The sequence below is a fragment of the Aotus nancymaae genome, unplaced genomic scaffold, assembly GCF_030222135.1.
Source record: "Aotus nancymaae isolate 86718 unplaced genomic scaffold, 86718_ANA_hifiasm-v0.15.2.pri h1tg000067l, whole genome shotgun sequence".
NCBI lineage: Eukaryota > Metazoa > Chordata > Mammalia > Primates > Aotidae > Aotus > Aotus nancymaae.
In genome coordinates, this window is record NW_026988482.1 from 39,790,487 (window position 1) to 39,810,435 (window position 19,949).

General features: G+C 40.3%; 1 protein-coding gene across 14 annotated transcripts in view; it reads right to left on the minus strand.

Annotated features, from left to right (window-relative positions):
* Positions 1-2,185: 2,185 nt before the first annotated feature.
* The window catches only part of MAGI1 (membrane associated guanylate kinase, WW and PDZ domain containing 1), a 677,859-nt gene continuing 660,095 nt past the window's right edge, over positions 2,186-19,949 (minus strand). For 7 of the 14 annotated variants that reach the window (XM_012469458.2, XM_012469429.2, XM_012469417.2 and 4 more), the window contains 5 exons: positions 13,393-13,486; positions 13,207-13,267; positions 12,004-12,147; positions 9,838-9,976; positions 2,186-5,764 (listed from right to left, as the gene is read on the minus strand). In XM_012469458.2, the coding sequence (XP_012324881.1) occupies positions 5,010-5,764; positions 9,838-9,976; positions 12,004-12,147; positions 13,207-13,267; positions 13,393-13,486 (1,193 nt within the window). In that variant the 3' untranslated portion in view covers positions 2,186-5,009. Of the gene's footprint in view, positions 5,765-7,714; positions 7,804-7,918; positions 9,977-12,003; positions 12,148-13,206; positions 13,268-13,392; positions 13,487-19,949 lie in introns of those variants that run through there. The other 7 variants (XM_012469472.2, XM_064367317.1, XM_064367316.1 and 4 more) reach the window with 3 other exon arrangements.

The window sequence follows — 19,949 nt, forward strand, 5'->3', positions numbered from 1 at the left end:
AGGAATGAGCAGGCTTTCTGAGCTATTTTCCCTTTAATTCTACAATCTTATGAGACCAAAGAGAATTTATCCTCTGAGGGATACAGTACAGTACTTACTGGAGTGGTGTTTAGGGCTCTCGGCTGTGAAGACCATGCCTTTATTCCCTCCAGAGACATGACAATAAAGACTTTTCGGTTAGGTGGAAAGGTGATGCAGTCAAGGGTAGCAGTCGCAGGCAATACTTGAGTATTCACTGTATAATGCAAAGGTTATTACTACTTTGCTTAAATCCATGTACTTTCAAAGAGATCTTGTGCTTTGGATCCAATGGACACCTAATATCTACACTAATGAAGTAAAACCATACTCCTCTTGCCCTGACAATGACCACAATGCATAAAATCAATCTTTTGGTTTTATGCATTGGGGGAGGAAGGAAGTAGTCAAAAAATTTTCACAGAAGATCCACTCCCACCAAAAACACCCCAAATAATTGTGTTGGAAAGGACATTTCCCTTCTAATGATGTGTGTTGCCAAAGCACTTGCATCCGACTGTGCTAAACATCCACGATGCTGATGGTGTTGCCTCACAGGAGAAATCACTTGGAGGAAATCAAAGGGGCTTTTCCTCTTATGATTAATGCAGGCCACCAAAAGTGGTCTTGGATTGCCCACCAGCTGGAAAAATCCTGACGGCATAATTGAGTCTCAGCACATGTGGTGTGGTTAATTATGGCAGGTAAAGAACCTGAATGACATAAAGGTTTTACAAACAGCTTCAACTGTTGGTTAAGCCAGGGACCACTTTGAGATGCCATCTTTAATAAAGGAGATACTAGGGAAGTGAGCAGAGTCCATATTACCAACTTGGTGACAAAATAAAGCAAAATACAGCAAAGGAGATGGATTGCAGGAAGGCCTACTATTCAAGAAAATGCTTTTTGACCACCCAGCAACTTAGATTCTGGAGGAAAACCCCAAACACTAAGTCATAAAAAGGAACAACCCAAAAACTGTGTTAAGGAGACACGGAGGTTACTCAAAACGACCTGATCAACCCACATGCATGTCAGGTACTTGAGAATGGTTAACTTTTGTATCTAGTGTGACTTGGGAGTATGTCTAATTCCACACACATATCTACCTCCTGAAGTTAGACTTTGAGATGACTTTGTTTTCACAGCACAGCATTTTTGTTTCAGATTCCTTGGCAATGGTAAGTGTAATATTTTGTTAAGTAGTATATGTGCCATACTATTTATAATTAAAAGGCCTTGTTTCCTATTTTAATACAGTGAGAAAATATTTTTCTTACAGGCATGGCGGCTCATGCTTGTAATCCCAGCACTTTGGGAGGCTAAGTTGGGCAGATGGCTTGAGCACAGGAGTTTGTCACCAGCCTGGGCAATAGAGCAAAATCCCATCTTTATAAAAATACCAAAAATTATTTGGGCATGGTGGTGTACACCTGTAGTCCCAGTTACTTGGGAGGTTGAGCAGGGAGGATCAGTTGAACCTGAGAGGTTGAGGCTACAGTGAGCTGCAATTGTGCCACTGCACTCCAGCTTGGGAGACAGAGTGAGACCCTGTCGCAAAAAAAAAAAAAAAAAAGTTTTTTCTTCATTTTGATTGGAAAATAAACCAGGACATCAAAAAGAGTAGAGTACTCATTACCATGCAGAAATCCTCCTCAAAAAGGTTGTGTCATTTACTGAGGACTCTTCTGATTGCCAAAGATGTGCATCTATTCTTTAGCTCTGTGAAGTATGTCCCTTTGTAGATGAGGAAAAGGGGGTTTCAGAGGAGGTTAAGAAATGTGCCCAAGAATCACACCATAAGTGATGAAGCTCGTAGTTTGGCAGGGTTTATTACCAGGGTTCTAGGCTATACTATGCTGTGCTGTTTAAACTTTCATGTGCATATGACATAGCTGAGGATCTTATTAAACGCACATTCTGACTCAGTAGGTCTGGAATAGGACTGAGAGTCTGCATTTCTAACAAACTTCTCAGTGATGATGAGGCAGCTGGTCCAGACCATGCTTTGAGTCGCAAGGCACTATGCTACTGCAACGGCATGGGTCCCGCTCTTTCAGCACAATGGCATTTCATTGTGTTAGAGTCGGGGCCCTCAGTTGATTACTTGACCCTGATACATTTGAGACAACATAGAGACAAGGAAGATATCAATGCAGAAGCAATAGTGGTTGTGGAATGCATACATTTCCATGTATTTTTACAGTAAAAATGCATTAAAAAATCTTTCACAAAAGAAACTTAAAAAATACAATTAGGGTGTTGAGTCCTCCCCCTCAACATTCTTTCAGGCATCAACTGTGTAACGGAGGGAGATAAATGCCTAAATTGTTTGATTTCATCATACAAAATACTCATCCATCATCTCTCATCAAGACATTTACATTAAGTAGGGGGGCGGGATTAAGGAAAGTAGGTTCACAAGAATCAGTTTCCAATTTAAGGTTACAGTAGTTCAACGAAAACTCTATCTTTCTGCTTAATGCATAGTCCCTATACAGTACAATATTTCCAAACAAACATGATGTGTGGAATTCAGGTGAAACTGCCACACCAAAAAGTCCACGGATTGAGACAAGCCCAGGTGGGTAGCACATAGATTTAAAAATGTCAAATTATCATCTTACAACAAGAAGGACATTGAGATGTTAACTTCAGGATATACTCCCCAAATCCACCTTGATTTCATTTATTTAAAACTCTGGACCACAATTGAGAGTATAAGTCATTTAACATCACAGATTTTGTTAGAACTAGTGAGAAGAATCCTAGCAGTAGAGTCTTGGGAATAAAATCTCCAAGTCGACTCTTAGGAACTTGATGGAAAAGAACATCATTATTCAGTTGTACTCTTCCTCAGCCTTACTACAGCTCAATGTATGCTTTGTATGGAAAACTTCAATAATAAAAATAGCATTCACAGACTTTTCCCTCCTTTTTAGCTATAGAATGTGTATTGTGTCTGTTCCAGGAAAGGAACTTCTTTTATAAATGTCCACACAACTATAGCTACTCATTCTAATGTTATATATAAACCCATAAGTCAAATAAAGCTATGAACAATGTAATATTTATATATGCATAGTGTTTTATAAAAAGATTGGCCCACATACTGCTTTTCATCAATACAGAAAGAGCATTAAGTCCATAGCACACTGCAAGAAATAAATGAGTGAAAAACAGAGAATGCAACAAGTGCTTAATAATTCACAAGCAGGCTCACCATGGAGGAAATGATGATATTCAAACCAACTAAAGCTTTAGAGAATTACTTATATAGTCTCCCATTTTAAAACAACTTTACATACCTGATTTAGTTTACATTAAAATATATCCCCATGAATCAATTTGTTCCATATTCAGAAATATAAACACATATCACATTCCTCACAGCTAAATTTTTGTCATAAATTCTCTTTTATACAAGAAAAAAAGGCAACAGTTGTTTTCTTTTTCCAACAGGCTCTATTAATTACAATTTTTAGCTCTGTACACGCAATGATTGGCTGGTTTTCTTTTTTTTTTCTTTTTCCTTTTTTTTCTTACAGTACCATGGGAACAACAGTGATTGACTTGCAAAGTTTTCTGTCTGTATGGAAAATGCAAAAGTACTACAGAAATACACAATGCACTGTAAGCAGGTTTGCTGTAGTGGTCCAACAGGTACAAGCAAACATTTTGGCTCAGCTAGGCAGTAATCCACTTAAACCACATCCAGGGGCTATGGCCGACCCAACCACAACTCCTGTGGTATCAAAAAGAATGGGTCTGTTCAAAAAGAAAAATCGTTATGTTTTGTGCTGCTGTCCAAAGACTCAAAGGACAGAGTCATGAGGCAGAAGTTTCCCAATCAGATCTAGAACCACTGGGACCACTTCCTTTCTTTCCCTTCCACCAACCTAGAGACTTGGGACTATGGTTTCAAGGTGAAATTGGCATTTCTAAGAATGAATACCCACAGCCCTCAATTCTTTAAATATCAACAGAGAGGTTCCTTCCACCAACGCTCATTCCCTCCTCCCCAGTTTGGCAAAGGGCAACCATGGGCTTATACTAAAAAGGGGGGCCATGCTTTCCAAATTGGAGATCTTATGTCTTCCTCACACCAGGCATGCTGTCCCCATTCCATCTACTATTCAGCCTCCAATCAGACAACGCGGAAGATACTTGTTGTCTGTTCCTTGTAGTAACTGAGCAAAGCTGTGATGGCATTGCCTTAAATGAGATTTTATTAGATATTGGAGATGATCATGAACCTGACTGTCTGTGCTTGGGCTGTATTGGGTAAAAGGTAGCCGACTTTTTTGTCTCTGTGCCTTCCTGGGCCAGGGAGAGTACAAACTGTTTTCTGAACCAACTATAACTCACAATATAAAACTTCTTTGTGCTGCGCAGTTTAGCTATAAATATCCTTCATTTGCAATAGTAGTCTTGTCATACAGTTTGCTTAATTTTAGGATCATCGGCAAACTTAATCCATCCCAAAGGGTCCTCAGCTTTTACAAATAAAACTTTGCCTTTTTGCTCTCTGCTTTTAAGAAAAACTCCTGACTACAGTATAGCACTACATCACTACATAACACTCTATATCAAATTAATTAAACTTAATCAATAAATTCCCTTACTTAGAGAAAATGATCAACAGCCCCATTTAACCAGGAGAGAAAAAGATTGCCCAAAAACGGGAACAATTCTTGACGATTCTACAGGTTACGTAGAAACAAAATTTATATCCCTTTGGGCCAGCATTTGGCAAATAATTTCCAAAAAAGTATGCATTTAAAAATACTTTCTTTAATATGATACATCAGGCACAATACTTTTCATATATTTTTTTCTTATAAGATTTCAAATGCATAAAATGTTTGTTGTTATTCATAGGATCATCAGGTGTCAGATGCTTCATTAGGTAAGAAACTAAATAATTTCAGGTTTGTGACCTTCCTCTTAGAACCTTTGACACGGTAAAGGTTGGAATGTGACTCAGCGTCTCAGATACTGAGGTCGGTGCTACATTCTTTGTAAGGTCGCCTTCTCTGCTCCGGGGGATGTCTGGAACTTCTGCCAGCATCCTGTTTCAGATTCACCTCTTCCCTTTCTCGGTGGCTGGCTCTGTCCTCTCTGTTCCTTTTGTCCAGGGACCGCTCTCTCCTGCGCTCGGGGGAGCGCGCGCGCCTCCGGTCGGTGGACTTGGCCCTGCGCTCGGGCGAGCCTCCTCTCCTGCGCTCGGGGGACCTCCTCTGCTCCAGGAGTCTCTCCAGAGACCGTCTCCGCCGGCTGGGGGAGCCGTCTCTCCGGCGGGTGGGTGACCGCTCTCGCCTCCGCTCGGGAGAGACGTCTCGTCTCTTGTCGTGCTTCTCCCTCCTCTCCAAAGTGTTGTCGGCGCTGCGGGTGCCCTCCCTCCGCTTCTCCGGGGACCGCCTCTTGGGGCCGTTGGCGGCCGCCGCGCGCTCGGCCTGCGCGTCCCTCAGTCCCTCCGGCGCCCGGTCCTTGGGTCGGCATGCCCCGCTGTCCGGTTTCCTCGAAGTCCCATTCCAGGTGTGGTGTTCATTGGGTTGTCTGCTATACTCCCTGCTGCCTTTCGGATCCCTCGCGTGTGCCCGCTTTTCCCCATGTGGTGATGATTTGTGAAGATCGGGTAGGTAACTGGACTCCAATGACGGATGCTGCCGGCGGTCGGGCCCGGCCCTCACTTCCGGAACACCTTGTGGACCGGTGGCGGGGCCGTGGCGGTCGCTGCTGGGGTCTGCCAGGAAAATAAAGGAGAGCAACAGTTGGGTAGGAAGGTTCCTCGGCTCCTGTCCCTGCTCCCACCCACACTCGAGACCTCATTAGTCACAACAAGCAAACAACTGTTAAAGCAGTCAGACTCAAAGCCAACTGAATCTTGTTAATTTTGGGACAACTGCATGTAGTTAGGGTTGAAAACTAGTACTTGTGGCTTTCAGCGTCGAGCTGGCTGACTGTTCTCCATACCCGAGGCATAGAACAGACAAATATCAGTCATGATTTGAGTCTTTTAAAGGCACAATCCAAATAGTCTGTGTCTAGAGGCATCAACATTTCCTCTCTGTAGCTATCCCTTGTTCTTCCTTTCCCACCTCCCAGCCCTTCTCCCCCGCGTCCACCCCCTCCCACCCCCCAAGAAAATACTCTTTGCTTTAAAGAACACTTGCTTTGATTTATCTAAAAATATTTTAGGGTATTGATCTGGAGGGGCACCTGGGAAGCTTTCTGGAGGAGGGTGGGAATCATCTATATCATTTCTGGGTGGAGATTAAATGGGCACATATAGAAGTAAAAAATCTACTGCACTGTATACTCAGGATTTATGCATTTTACCGTATGCAAAAGTATACTTCTATTTAAAAAAACAATCCAGGGAAGCAGGCAAAGGGGATTACGGAGGCAACACACTGGCCAGATGTTGATGACTGGCAAATGGGATAGTTTGCAAGGGCCCATTAAACTGTTCTATTTGTATTATTCAACTACTTTCTCTACTTTTGTGTACATTAAAAAAATAAGGAACTTTTTTTTAAAATAAATAAATAAGGAACTGTTTTTAAAATGTATTTTCTGGTAGATAAAAGGGAGGGGAAGAGAGGCTGTCAGGTACACATTTGAGATTGGATGGGAGTCAGATAAAATTTTCAGTTTAGAGGCACTTTTTCTTTATGATATGGGATGTAGTCATAATGACATGTAAAAGCTTGGAGTCACTGGGCTGCTTCCTATAACATCAAGGTTTCCACAGATTTAAAAGCAGGGCAGCCCATAATGGCCCTATTTATCATTATTCATTATTTGAAATGACAGTGCAAATGTTTTAGGCAGTGTCCTGAATTGAGAAGAGCTCTTTTCAAGGCTGGGACGCTTTGTTGCAACTAAACCCAGGAAGTTATCCACATGACACTATTCCAAGCAAAGCGCCTGAAACAAGGTGCAGCAGTGTGGAGGGCAGACTCATATGATAGTCAGAGACTAAGGGCTAACTGGGGCTCTTGAAGGATCTTTCATGAGGCAACAAGGTCAATATTTAGCAATTAATCTGTTTCATGAACAACTTCCCAAAACCTAGAGTGGGTTTTTAACAAAAGCAAGAGAAAAGCCAAAAGCAGGGGTCAGCCAACTTTTTCTAAAGGGCAATAGTAAATAATTTGGGTGTTTTGGGCCATACCATCTCTATTACAGCTATTCAGCTCTGCCACTGTGGCATAAAAACACAGGCAACACAAAAATAATGGGTGTAGCTATGTGCCATTAAAACTTTACTTGCAAAAACAGGCTATGGACAGGATTGGGCCCATGGACTGTACTTTGCAAAGAGATACCTGACCAAGCAGGAAATCTCATCTTCCCATGTAGCAAAGCCCTATGATATAGGGCTCCATGATATAAGGGTCATTCTTTCTAAATGATGGGTTGGCTACAAGAATGAACAAAAAACAGGTTTTTAACAGAGGTCATTTGAAGATTTGAATTCAGGAAGGTACTTGGATCACCACTGGATTCTTATGCCTACTTTTTAGATAAGAGGGGGCAACACTTCAATGGGGTCAGCGGTGTACTTACAATTCAAAGAACGCAGGGTGCTCAGAATGAATTGCCAAACATATCAAAACAGAGCTAAGCAGAAGCAATGAGGAAATTAGGCCACAGCACAGAAACACCTAGTATTGATTGAGCTACAAACCGTAGTTTGATTATGGCCCATAAGGTAGAAGCAAGCCTCCCCGAGCTTTTCATTTCTCATACATGCAGCGATATTAGGAGGTATCATCGCTGTGGAAGGGAGGGCCCAGCACCAAGAACAGTCAGAGAGAAAGAGAAAGAGAGAAAGAGAAAAAGTTGAACATTTAGATTCCCTATAACACAGAGGAAAGAAAAAAAATCTGCATTTGTTAACATAGGGCAAAGAGAGTTTATTTGTCCAGTCAGACAGTCTAAGGCAACACTCAAATAAGGCTGCAGAGACCGCAATCGGAACAGTGACATTTTTAGACAGCCATCAGGTGACTCGAGAACCCAGACAATGAATGCATCCTTTTTTTTGTTTGTTTTTTTTTTTGTTTTTTGTTTTTTTTTCAAACAACTGGAACAATGACAGGCTGGCATAGGAGAGCATTAACAATAAACAACAAAAGAACAAAATCCCTTCCCTCCCCCGCCAAAGACCGCGGCAGTTAAATTAAGTACAAAAAACTCATTACAAAAATAGCCTCACAGAGAAGCAGGTTCCAATAAAGTCAGAAAAATATTGGAACTTAACATATTATAACCCATTTGTGACTCTAATCAATGGAATTGGAGAGATTTAGTCCAAATGACGCATGGAGACATTACAGTAGCACAACCCTGGCAGGTTCAACCCTTGGGAAACCGTGTATTTAAATGATCTTTATTTTTAGCCCAAAGAACATTTGTTAGTGTTGGATTTTCATCCTCAGTGCAACAGACATAGGTTTTGAGAAGGTACACAGGTTACTGACGATGACTCTCAAATGAAATATCACATCCAACAGAAGCATAGGGAAGACAGAAAAGGGAGACAATGTTACACAGTTTCAGTGGTATCAATACACCTAATGGTCAGAAGTTTAGTACAGTGCACAGCCACGGCATCTAAATGCTGTCAAAATGCTTCCCCTGTGGTTGGCCATGTCTATAGGGGCCTCATCTGATACGCACCCTCCCCCTATACCTCGGACCCCTCGTATTTTGCACCTGTACAAATGTCCAACACCTGGGAAGGCTGCCCCTCCAAGGAGCTATCCTTCTCCTTGAGCTGCATCTGAATTAAACATCTAATCAAGTCCAAAATGCAACTGGGAATTGTGCAGAATGACTTTCAGAAAAGAGAGTGATAATAGATAAATCCCTAATAAAGGGGACCAACGTATATGGGGACTATTCAATCACAGTTTCTATAGAAACTTTTGTAGACCTTTGGTTGGGAAAAAAAGCCCTACATCTAGGGCATAGCTTTTTTTTTTTTTAAACACAAATCTCAAATAGGACATAATTATTATCATATACAATATTTTGCCATCAGACACTAAGCTATGTAAAGATCATTGCTGTCTACTCAAATCAAGTCTAAAGATATGACAAAGGAACTCTATGTATAACCTGGCTTTCCTCATAGGAAAGGTATAGTCACATGTTTCCCTCATGATGAGCACTGGGAATCTATTTCATCCTTTATCATTTAAAAACATTATGGCTAGTATATTAACAGTTCTTGTTTGTTTGTTGGTTGGTAGTGGGCTCACATGGTCTGATTTGGGGTAAGAGACCAGTTGGGGGGATGGAGAAGTGTTTTATACAGACCATAACGGAGGTGAGCAAAGCCCCCAAATCTCTCAAAATTTCATGCCTCTTAGATAAAGACACCAAGTAACCAAAAAGGAAAAAATAATTGTGCCTCAACATATCACTCAGGAAACCTGCTTTCCTGCTTCTTAAAAGGAGTATATAGTCATTTTGTGCTAACAACTGGATCTGAGGAACAGTTTGGCACAGTTCAAACAAACATTCCTTCGCTCTTGGTCGGACTAGACAAAATGTTCTCTCTGATTATCAGAAAGGGGGCTATAAAGATCTTGTCTTAGGCCATGCCCCAGTCCACGTAAGCAAGCAAAAGGATGAAATGTGTAGAGATTTCAGAACAAGCGAGGCAAATAATCACATGGTGCGAGAGGCTGGTAAGACACTCGTGAATAGGGGAAACAAAAAAGACTTTCCTGCTGCCGTTCTGGAGACAAATTCATGGAGTCATGCCAGGGAAGGAAGGAATGTTTTCATAGTTTGACCCACCATATTCTGGTACTGAGCCGTCTCCCCGCTTCAGAAACAGACGAACTCTGCGGCCACCATTCTTAATCAGTTCTATAGCTCGAGAATGCTTCATGTTTTTGGTGGTCTCACCATTGATCTCTAAAATTTCATCACCAATCTGCCAGAGCAAAAGAAAACTAAGTGAGATTTAAAATTCATGTACGGATTTGCTGAATGTTTATTAAGCATGTGGCAGAACATCTATTGCTTTGGATGTGGCAGTGACAAAAACTAACAGAAATCTCTGCCCTCATGGAGATTATATTCTAAAAAAGGAAAGACAAGAAAATTAGAAAACTACATGTATGCCGAATTATGTGATAAAGGAAAAAGAAGCAGTAAGGGCATGTTTTGGGGTAGACAGCTTTAGGAAGGCTCCCATGATCTCTGCCTCCTTGCATTCACAACTTGTGCAATCTACCCCAACCTTTGAATGTGAGCTGGACCAAGTGACTTTCTTCTAACAAACAGAATATAGCAAACATGATATCAGTTTATCAGTCATAAAACTGTTTTGTCATCTGTCTTACTTGCCCTCTTTCCTTCTCTCACTTGTTTGCTCTGATGCATATTATGAGCTGTGCTCTGGAGTCCCAGATAATGAAATGAGGGACTGCCCTGTAAGGCACTGAATCCTGGTAACAACCATGTGAGTGGGCTTACAAACCAACCCTTCCCCAGGTGAGACTTCAGATGAGACCATAATCCTGACTGATACATTAAATGCAACATTCACTTTTTGTCAGTCACTATTCTAGGCACTGGAAATAAAAGAATAAATAAGACAGGGCAGATTCCTCACTCAAATAGAGTTTATATTCTAAACAGAAGTTTCAAGTCTACAGACTTTAATTTGAGTCCTATCATTTGGTAACTGATTTTTTCACAGTACTTTAACTTCCTAGAATCTGCTTTCTTACTTGTAGAAGAGGCTGATAACATCACCTACACCCACCAAGCTGCTGGGATCAAATCAGGTAATACCTGTGAGCCTATCATGTAAACTATACACCATTATACAAAATAGCATGATAATATTTCATTTGATCAGAAACTTTTTAAAGTGATTAAAAGATAAGGGAAAATAAATTCCTTATGTCTGAAATTCAAACAAAAGAAACATGTACCATCATGTATCTTCTCTTGTACATACAAAAGAAAAGGATATGAGAGAAACTGGCATACTGTTTGACCCTGGACACTGCATTTTTACTACATACCATTTTTCACTGTTTAATTTTCTTAGAACATATTCATGCTCTACCTTCTCAATTTTACAAAAATGTTAAAAAATTCACTCTGAAGAAACTTAAACATCAAGCTGGTGGCTTACGTGCAAGTGTTATGATCCTCACCCTTAATCAGTTTTTCCCTTTTTCTGCTCAGGCCCAACTGCATTCACTTTTTTCCTTTACTGGCCTGACTGTCTTGATTTCTTTTAATTTGGTGTAAATGGCTCTCCATGGGTAAGTCCCAATCTATGTGACCTATCTATGAGTAGATGATTTATGTTTTCTTAATCATCTAATCTGCCCAGGAGAACAGCACATTCATCTACAGTAACAGATATTAGCGAAACAGAGTGGACTTTTGGCATTTATGTATTTAAAATTTGTAGCTTTAAGTACTACAGAGCAACTCTGAATATTCATGCCATAGATGTCTGGCTCTTTGCTAAGGCAGAGAGTAGACTTGCTCTCTCTGAGCCAAGGTAAGACCACTGGTAACCAGCTAGAGGATGAGTAGACCTCACTGCCCAGAATCCATAGGGCCACATGGTTTTCCTGTTTTCTAAGCAGCCCAGGGTACCCTAGAATTCCTGCCAAAGTGATGTGCCTGCCCCATGAGATTAATCACAAGAACTATACAAGCGGGCTCTGGAAAGTATCTACTTTAATATGTTTGTAAGTAATTTAAATCCCTTATTCAGCCCCAAAGAGTTGAAAGTGTTCACCTAACTTTAGCAGTTATAATTAATCATGCTTTAGGCAGAAATATTTGGTAGGGTAGGAGTCATGCATTTAGAGAATCATGAAAGCTGTAGAAAATGTAATTCTTATGAACATGAACATTCTAACCATATATGACAAGAAGTCACTGCAGATGGTTTATCTGCACCTACCCCAGACTCCTCTCCCCACTTACCCTCATCTTTCCACACCTCTCCGCAGGACCATCCTCTGCTAAGCGCAGAACGTAGAGGTCCATGTTATACTCTCGGCCCCCTCGAAGGCTAAAACCAAATCCCTTGGCTCCTCTTTCCAGTTCCACAGTGTAAAAATCTTGCTCCTATTTAAAGAAATTAAATGCAATCATTCTAGGAGAACCCATGTCCATATGGCTCTTCCCACACATTCTCTATTACACTGATTTGGCAAAAAGACATAATCTCTATCCCCCTCTCGGTGACTAATGTTTATTAATCATCTTGATTCTTCATTAATCTCAGAAGTCAGAGATCCAGAATTTGAAAACATTTATGAACATGTCTATATGCATGTGTGTATTTAATATAACATGTGTGGGTTAAAATTTAATCAGTGAGGCTGCGATTTGCATTTGGGGCAGGGCAATTCCTTATTACATGATACCAGCCACCTGACTGCTGGATGCCCAGCCTCCTGGACTTGTGTCCAATAATGCTGGCTGGGCTCATCATGAGGATACCAACAGAACCTCTCCCCATCTTGGTCAAGGAAAATTACGAAGGGACAAACGAAAGCCCCCAGGCAACCAGTAAAGAAGGAACCCAGCTAGGCAATTGTATTACCAGCTATTCAGAAGGCTGAGACAGGAGGACTGCTTGAATCCAGGAGTTTCAGTCTGGCCTGCATAGCATAGCGAGACCCCTGTCTCTCAATAAAAAAAACAGAATCTGTTTAATTTTGCATCACCCAAAGTTCCTCAAATTTGTTTCGCCTGCTATTATTTTCACACTCCCCTCACCATGCTGAGGACAGGTATTTTGCTCTGTGGATCTCACCTTACATTCCCAAGCCTGAGAAACACCTTATCAAAAAGACATTTTCCTGGCAGAAGCATGTCTATGAATACTATGAGTAGATATTGGCTGCTTTGCTTTCTCTAACTGCTGATCCTTGTGACAATTACTGCTTTTCATTTTGTGTTTTTTTCCCCCTAGAAAAGGCCATCTAGGAATATTTTAAGGTAGTAAAATAAAATGTTGTTTCCTAGACAATCAACTGTAAGTCCATATTTGGTGTGTCCCCTCACAAAAGGATATTTCTTTTAAATTAAAGGTGCTTCAAAAAATATCCCATAAAAATAGCTTCAGAAAGTTGGAAGGAAATGTGCAAAGTATAAAGAAAAAAGGGAAATGGTGCTCACCTGTGTTGCCTGGGGAGCTTTGAACTCAAACTGAGATTCCTGCTTTGGTTTGGTGGTATTCCTGCCAAAGTGAGAGAAACAAATATAAGAGCAACCCATTAGGACTGAGAGAATCAAGGACAGAAACTGTCATGTTGAGAGTTACTTTTTTCCCCTTTTACAAAGGAAACCAAAGCCATGTCTGACCTTGTCTCCTGGGCCCCCTGCTGAGAAGGGGTGTGTGTGGTGGTGATGGTGGCGATCTTCTCTGCATTGGTCAGCAAGGTGGCATTCGAGGACTCTGCAAAGAGGGACAGAGCATAAAGAAATGAAGGCCCCAGAGAAGACATCCTCCAGCCAAGAGGTGTACAGAAGCCCTATATCTGAATAACAAGTCTAACTTCTCTGTCCCCATTTCAAACAGTCTGACTTGAATTTCTAGACAATTAGGAGTTTAATAAACCATTTTAAGATCATCTCTGATGTGGGTCATGTGTGCCCCCATGACCTTCCTCCCAAACAGACACCTCCACAAATAAAACAGGATTTGCCAAAGAAGACACTGCTCTAAAATTGTAGCCCAGGTAGGTGTTTCTCACTCCTCCTCTGCCACTGAAAAACGGCAGTCCCATCAAAGTGCTGCACCAAAGCAGATTATCTCCCAGAACTTTAAAGGCTGATAATAAATGTCTCTGCTAACATTCCCTGCAATTTATCAGCAATATTTAGTGAGTCTGCTTGATTTCCTGAAGTGAATATTAAAATCAGAAATGTACTAACATCTTGTTAAACACACACACATAATATCCAATTTTTTTTCTGTTGCTTTTACTGAAGTACAAGTGAAAATATGGAACTCTTGACAGATCTTGTTTAGTGTCACGAAAAGTCAATTTTAAAATTTGCATCAGTCAGAGCCAGAGTTTGTAAATATAAGTTATATAAATCACGAAGCCACCTTCATGAAATGAATATTATTAAATCCCTATATAAGTTGGCCTTCTTCTCCACTAATCACATTCACAAGCAACTTCATTAATCTCTAGAAGTTCAGAGATTTAGAATCCAAAAACACTCTTAAGTGCAACTACCGACTGCACACCAACATGCATGTATTAAAATGTAACCATTCTTCTAGTAATAGCTAATAAAATTATTTAGTAATAATTTCTTCATTAAGATCAAGGCAAGCAGCAACCAACTATGAGCAAGTCGTACTTTTAATATTTAATTTTAGGTTGACTGGAACTTGGCATACATTTTCTAATAAAGAAAATGCTAAATGTGGTGTTAAGTTCCACCATAAGATTCACCTGTGCATGCCCATTTAATTCAGTGCATCACTAAGTCTAGAAGTTTCCAGAAGACCTATGGCTTATAGTAGGCACTTTCATGTTTGCTGAATACATGTGATTTACTTCCCATAAGATTTAATAAGGTGTCTATGGGAAAATATGTTAACTATTCCAAACTGAGATACCTGGAATACATCTCTTTCCACTGGAGTCCTGGAACAGAAGACAGCCCACAAATCCCAACTACCTGTGGTCTACCTTCCATTTCTATTTCCCAAGGATATTACTCAGCTTTGGTCTGCCTTCCTGTTATTTTATTTTCATTACACAAAGTGGCTAAAAGCATGGGCTTGAGATTCAGACCTGGGATCAAATCATCTTTTTTTTTCCTACTCATTAGCTGTACGCCTTATTTTTCTCATCTGTCAAAAGGGGGTGATGACAATAATTCCCTTCTCATGGATAAAAATATATGCAATGTTTAAGCTCTGTGCCTGACATACAGTAAGTATTCAATACACATTTATTACAGCTACTACTTTTTATTACTATGAGACCTTGTATAAGTTATTTAAACTCTCTGCAAAATGAGGAAGTTGAAATATGATTTCAACAGTTAATATACTGCAGTCATAAAAGCCCATTATTCTTATAGCTAAGGCATAAGAATAAGAAAATAACTGAATCAAATGAATTGTTATGTGAATACCATTCATGTTTTGGGACAATGTTTCCCACAATCTGTTTTACCAAACGTTTCCTATGGACCCCTCTGAGCCTTTACTGCACCAATATGCCTGTGATCCAAGCTGGGCAGGTGGTATTTCTCAGGCTTATTGGGAGACAGTTTAGCACAATGATGACTCGGTCAAATTCTGGAGTCAGGCTGTATTATCTGGCTTTGCAGTCTAGGCTCTGCAATTTCCTGGATGAGACTTAAGCAAAGGTACTTAAATTCTCAGTGCCTCTATTTCCTTGTCTGCACATGGAGAATAACAGAATTATCTAAGGAAACTGGGGCAAAGATGATCTAAGAAGATTGTCTGGAATAGTGCCTGGTACACAAAAACTGCTCAGAAGTGATTAGCCTATTTTTGGTACCATGTATTTCTTATTGTCATCATAATATTAAAAACATATTGTTGGTATATTTTGATGACTGCTATTATAACAAAATTATTTTCAGAGCTTTTGGAGGAATACTAGCTCCTTCATAAGACTCCCATTTGAGGGCAGTTAACCAGCAGAACCAAGGTGATGAATCAGTGACATTTCATAAAGTATGTTCACTATGTCACTAAATAGGACAAACAAGCTATATATCCCATCACTGTGACTCTCCAGAACTTTCATAAACACATGTATTGGTCTTTTAGCAAACTTCATATTGCTCATTGCAATTAATTTTATAGAGACTCTCAGAAATCACTGGGTTGTTCAGGCCAAGGGGAAATCATAATCAGGATACTAAAAAGAATGTTTCTTGGTAATCAAAGTGATTAGAATTACTGAATTGCACAGAGGTTCCTCGTTAGAGTTCTTGTGTGTTGTTGGTAGCCAGAGCTTTCTAAGCGGATCAGATTCCATTCTCAAACTATTTTTGTCTTTCTGCTGCTTTCATGATTTGATGAGATAACCATTCAATACACAGAATTCCTTTATTATTTTTATTCCTATCCTTTATTTGCTATTTTTTTTCCTCATTTGTATTTCTGTGAAACTCTTTTTAGGTTGAAGCTTAATTTTAAGCATGTTAAAATTAACATTTAACATGCAAATGTTGATTTGAGTTTGCTGAATTTTTCTCCTTTTGTTGTTTTTCTTAATCTATGAAACACCACCATTTAATGATCATTTACAATGTGCCAAGCACTGTGCTAAGTCTATTAACACATATATTCCTTCATTTGATTCTTACCACTCAATAAAGTAAGTGCAATTATGGCCCCAGTTGACAAATGAAGACACTGGGGTGTAGAAAATGTAGGCAATATGCCTGAGGTCACTCCAGCAGCAGGTGATACTGGGAATTAAACCCAGGACCTGCCTGACAGTGAACTTTTAGTCTTCTATTTACATGGGAATTATGTGTTGGTATCAAGAAAATCATATCTAATTGGTACATTCCTTTCAAATAAGAAATAATTTTATTTTACTGCATAAATACCAACAATTTCACCAAACAGTATCATAGATGAATTAAAATATGAAATACCGTGCGCTTTGATGGCTAGATTTCATGAGCCATCTTCATAGCTGCACCAAAATAATTTTTGTGTGTACCCTAGATTTCTGGGATGTTTTTATACTATCAAAATGTTATACTTGTTTTAATGAACTTTTAAGTCTTCATTTGGAATTATACCAGGATTGTATTTGCTGAAATGCTCTTTAGCTGTTTAAAATAGAGAGATGAGCCCATTATAAAAAAAGTTACAGCTTTATCCCAAAGCAAAACTAGTCCCTTACGGTAGAAAAAACATAAAAGAAGGGCCTGAAACAAGAGTATGAGTCTCCTTGCCCTCCAGCAACAGGATCAGAAAGAGCTGTCAATGTATTTGACTTTTAAAACTGCAAGGCACGTGGACAGATTGGGTACTTTTATAACAAATTCCAGAAAGTACCTGATATCCTTTATTAAACAGTGTTTATACCTACTTTAGCTCTTCCACAGGAGTGACAATGGGGATACTACACTTTCCATAGCAGTCATATATCAAGAGAAGCAAATCCTAGATCTCATAGCCCTGTCCAGGGACTGTTCCAAATCTCAGCACTTACTCTTCCCACAGGAGCTTCCGTCTTGGGCTTCAATCTATCTATCTGTGACAAGTGATTACAATTCTAACCTGGTTCCCATGTTAACATCCTTAGCCTCCCCTTATGGAATCCACGTTGAAAGCCAAGCAAATCAACAAAGAATACAATTATTCCTGTCAAAAATATTTTAATGAATAAACACGTATGTAATAAATATCTAAGAGCGACATAGGAAAATTTGGATGGCATAAATATTTGAAAAGTTTGAGGAGACTTTTTACTATTCTAATGCCTTTGCCAAGAAAATAGCAATATCTATATGTTGCCAAGTTCTACCACCTATATAAGCAAACACTTTGAATCAGAGTATCTGAAGTGCAAACTTAGGACCATCATCCAAATAATGTATTTTTAAGCTCCTAAAGATTTTCATTATGTTTTCATTCAATCTCATGATTCCATGTTACCTGGCTCAGTGAGCTTCTGTCCCTGTCTGATTAAAGTCTCTCTCCCACTCCATGGGGCATCTCCATACAATGCAAATGTCGTTTCACTTCTTAGATTTCAAGTTCAGATTCAGTATGTTCAGCTATTCTCTGGGCCCTTCTGTGCTGTCATTGTATATTTATTCATCCCTTACCCATATCTCACAAGAGAGAAGGTTCTGCCCTCCCGAATTGTCCACGCTGTTCCCAAAGAGAATCAAAGCAGAGAAGGTAAGGACTCCCCCAACCCTGGCCTGACCAGGATCTGTGAAAACACGCCTGCCAGACCTTCTAGCATACAATAATGCCAAGGAAAGGGGAATCACATTTTGGAGTTTTTGTTGGAAAAGTCAGAAAGAAATGTGGGAAGCAGAGTGAGGGAAACTAAAGACTGAGCTTAGTGAAACTGGAGAAAGAATGAGGCGACCAATGACAAGAACAAAGAATTAGGTAGCATGAACTAGACATGGAAATGGGCTCACAGTAGACCCACGCACTGCACAAATGACAGAGCATCTTTTCAAAGGGCCTCATAGGGTTTCAAGAACAGTGTCCCAGACGTGATGAATTCTTTTTTTTCCTCTGGAGAGGGCCGTGGTATGATCTTGACTCCCTGCAACCCCGGCCTCCTGGTTTCAAGCAATTCTTGTGACTCAGCCTCCCGAGCAGCTGGGACTACAGGCATGCGCTAGTATGCTTGGCTAATTTCTTGTATTTTAGTAGAGACAGGGTTTCACCATGTTGCCTGGGCTGGTCTTGAACTCCTGAGCTCAAGCAATCCACCCACCTTGGCTTCCCAAAGTGCTAGGATTATAGACGTGAGCTACCATGCCCGACCCAGGTGATGGATTTCTAAGAGCTTAGAAACCACTCAGTGAAGACCTTCAGTCTCCTTGAGATATCATGAAACAAATGGTCTTTGGACCACTTAATGAAGTAAATATTAGAGTAAAAGATCTGAAGGAGACCTGAGGCATCGGCACCTCCATTTTACTTTGGAATCAACTATGTCCAACATACTTCCACAGAAAGGAAGTAGATCCAGCATGATTTTCTCTTCACTGAACTGTAATGGTCACTGTCTTCTAGGGGTTTGCAGAATCCTCCTAGATCTGCCAGATCTTTTGATAAATTCTAGCTCCCTTTAATCTGCTTCACCTCTAATTTCCAAGATGTTGTTTCTCAGCCCCATTTAAAATAGGAGCATCACATATTCGCCCTCTGCCAGACTTGATTCCCTTTACCTGGCTTCTGGCACTTACAAAGTAACTAGAGAAGAGGTTTATAATCACAGCAACCAAATTCCTGAAACATCTTGGATGAAATCACATGCTCAGTATAACATGTGCTGCCTTAAAAAATATCAATCCTCAGCTGGGCACAGTGGCTCATGCCTGTAATCCAAGCACTTTGAGAGACCGAGGCGGGCAGATCATGAGGTCAGGAGTTCAAGACCAGACTGGCCATGGTGAAACCCTATCTCTACTAAAAAATACAAAACTTAGCTGGGCATGGTGGCTCGTGCCTGTAATCCCAGCTACTTGGGAAGCTGAGGTAAAATTGCTTGAACTGCGACCCAGGAGGCAGAGGTTGCAGTGAGCCAAGATTGCACCACTGCACTCCAGCCTGGGTGACAGAGCAAGACTCCATCTCAAAAACAAAACAAAACAACAACAAAAAATCTCATCTATCTTGTACCAGTTTTATGTTTACTTTTTTCTAATCAAGGTAGCACATGATGTCTATGTGAATTGTATATTTCCTGAGCATTTAAATTTTAAAATTGCCTTTATAATGCCAACTGTTATTGGATAATCCATCGTGCATGATAATCTTTGGTGTTCAGGTTTAAAAAGAGTTTTTTCCAGGGTATTTTGTTTTATTTTGTTTGTTTTGAGACAGGGTCTCACTCTGTCATCCAGGCTGGGTGCAGTGGCATCATCAGGGCTCACTGAAGCCTCGACCTCAACCTCTTGGGTTCCAGCCAACCTTCTGCCTCAGCACCTTCTGTTCCCTGCCCTAAATAGTTGGACTACAGGTGAATGCCACCTCTCTTAGCTAACTGTTTTGAATTTTTAGTAGAGACAAGGTCTCGCTACGTTGTCCAGGCTGTCTGGAAGTCCTGAGCTCAAGTGATCCTCCCGAGCTCAAGTGATCCTCCCGCCTCAGCCTCCCAAAGTGCTGGGATTACAGGTATGTGCACCCAGCTGTGTATTTTATTAAA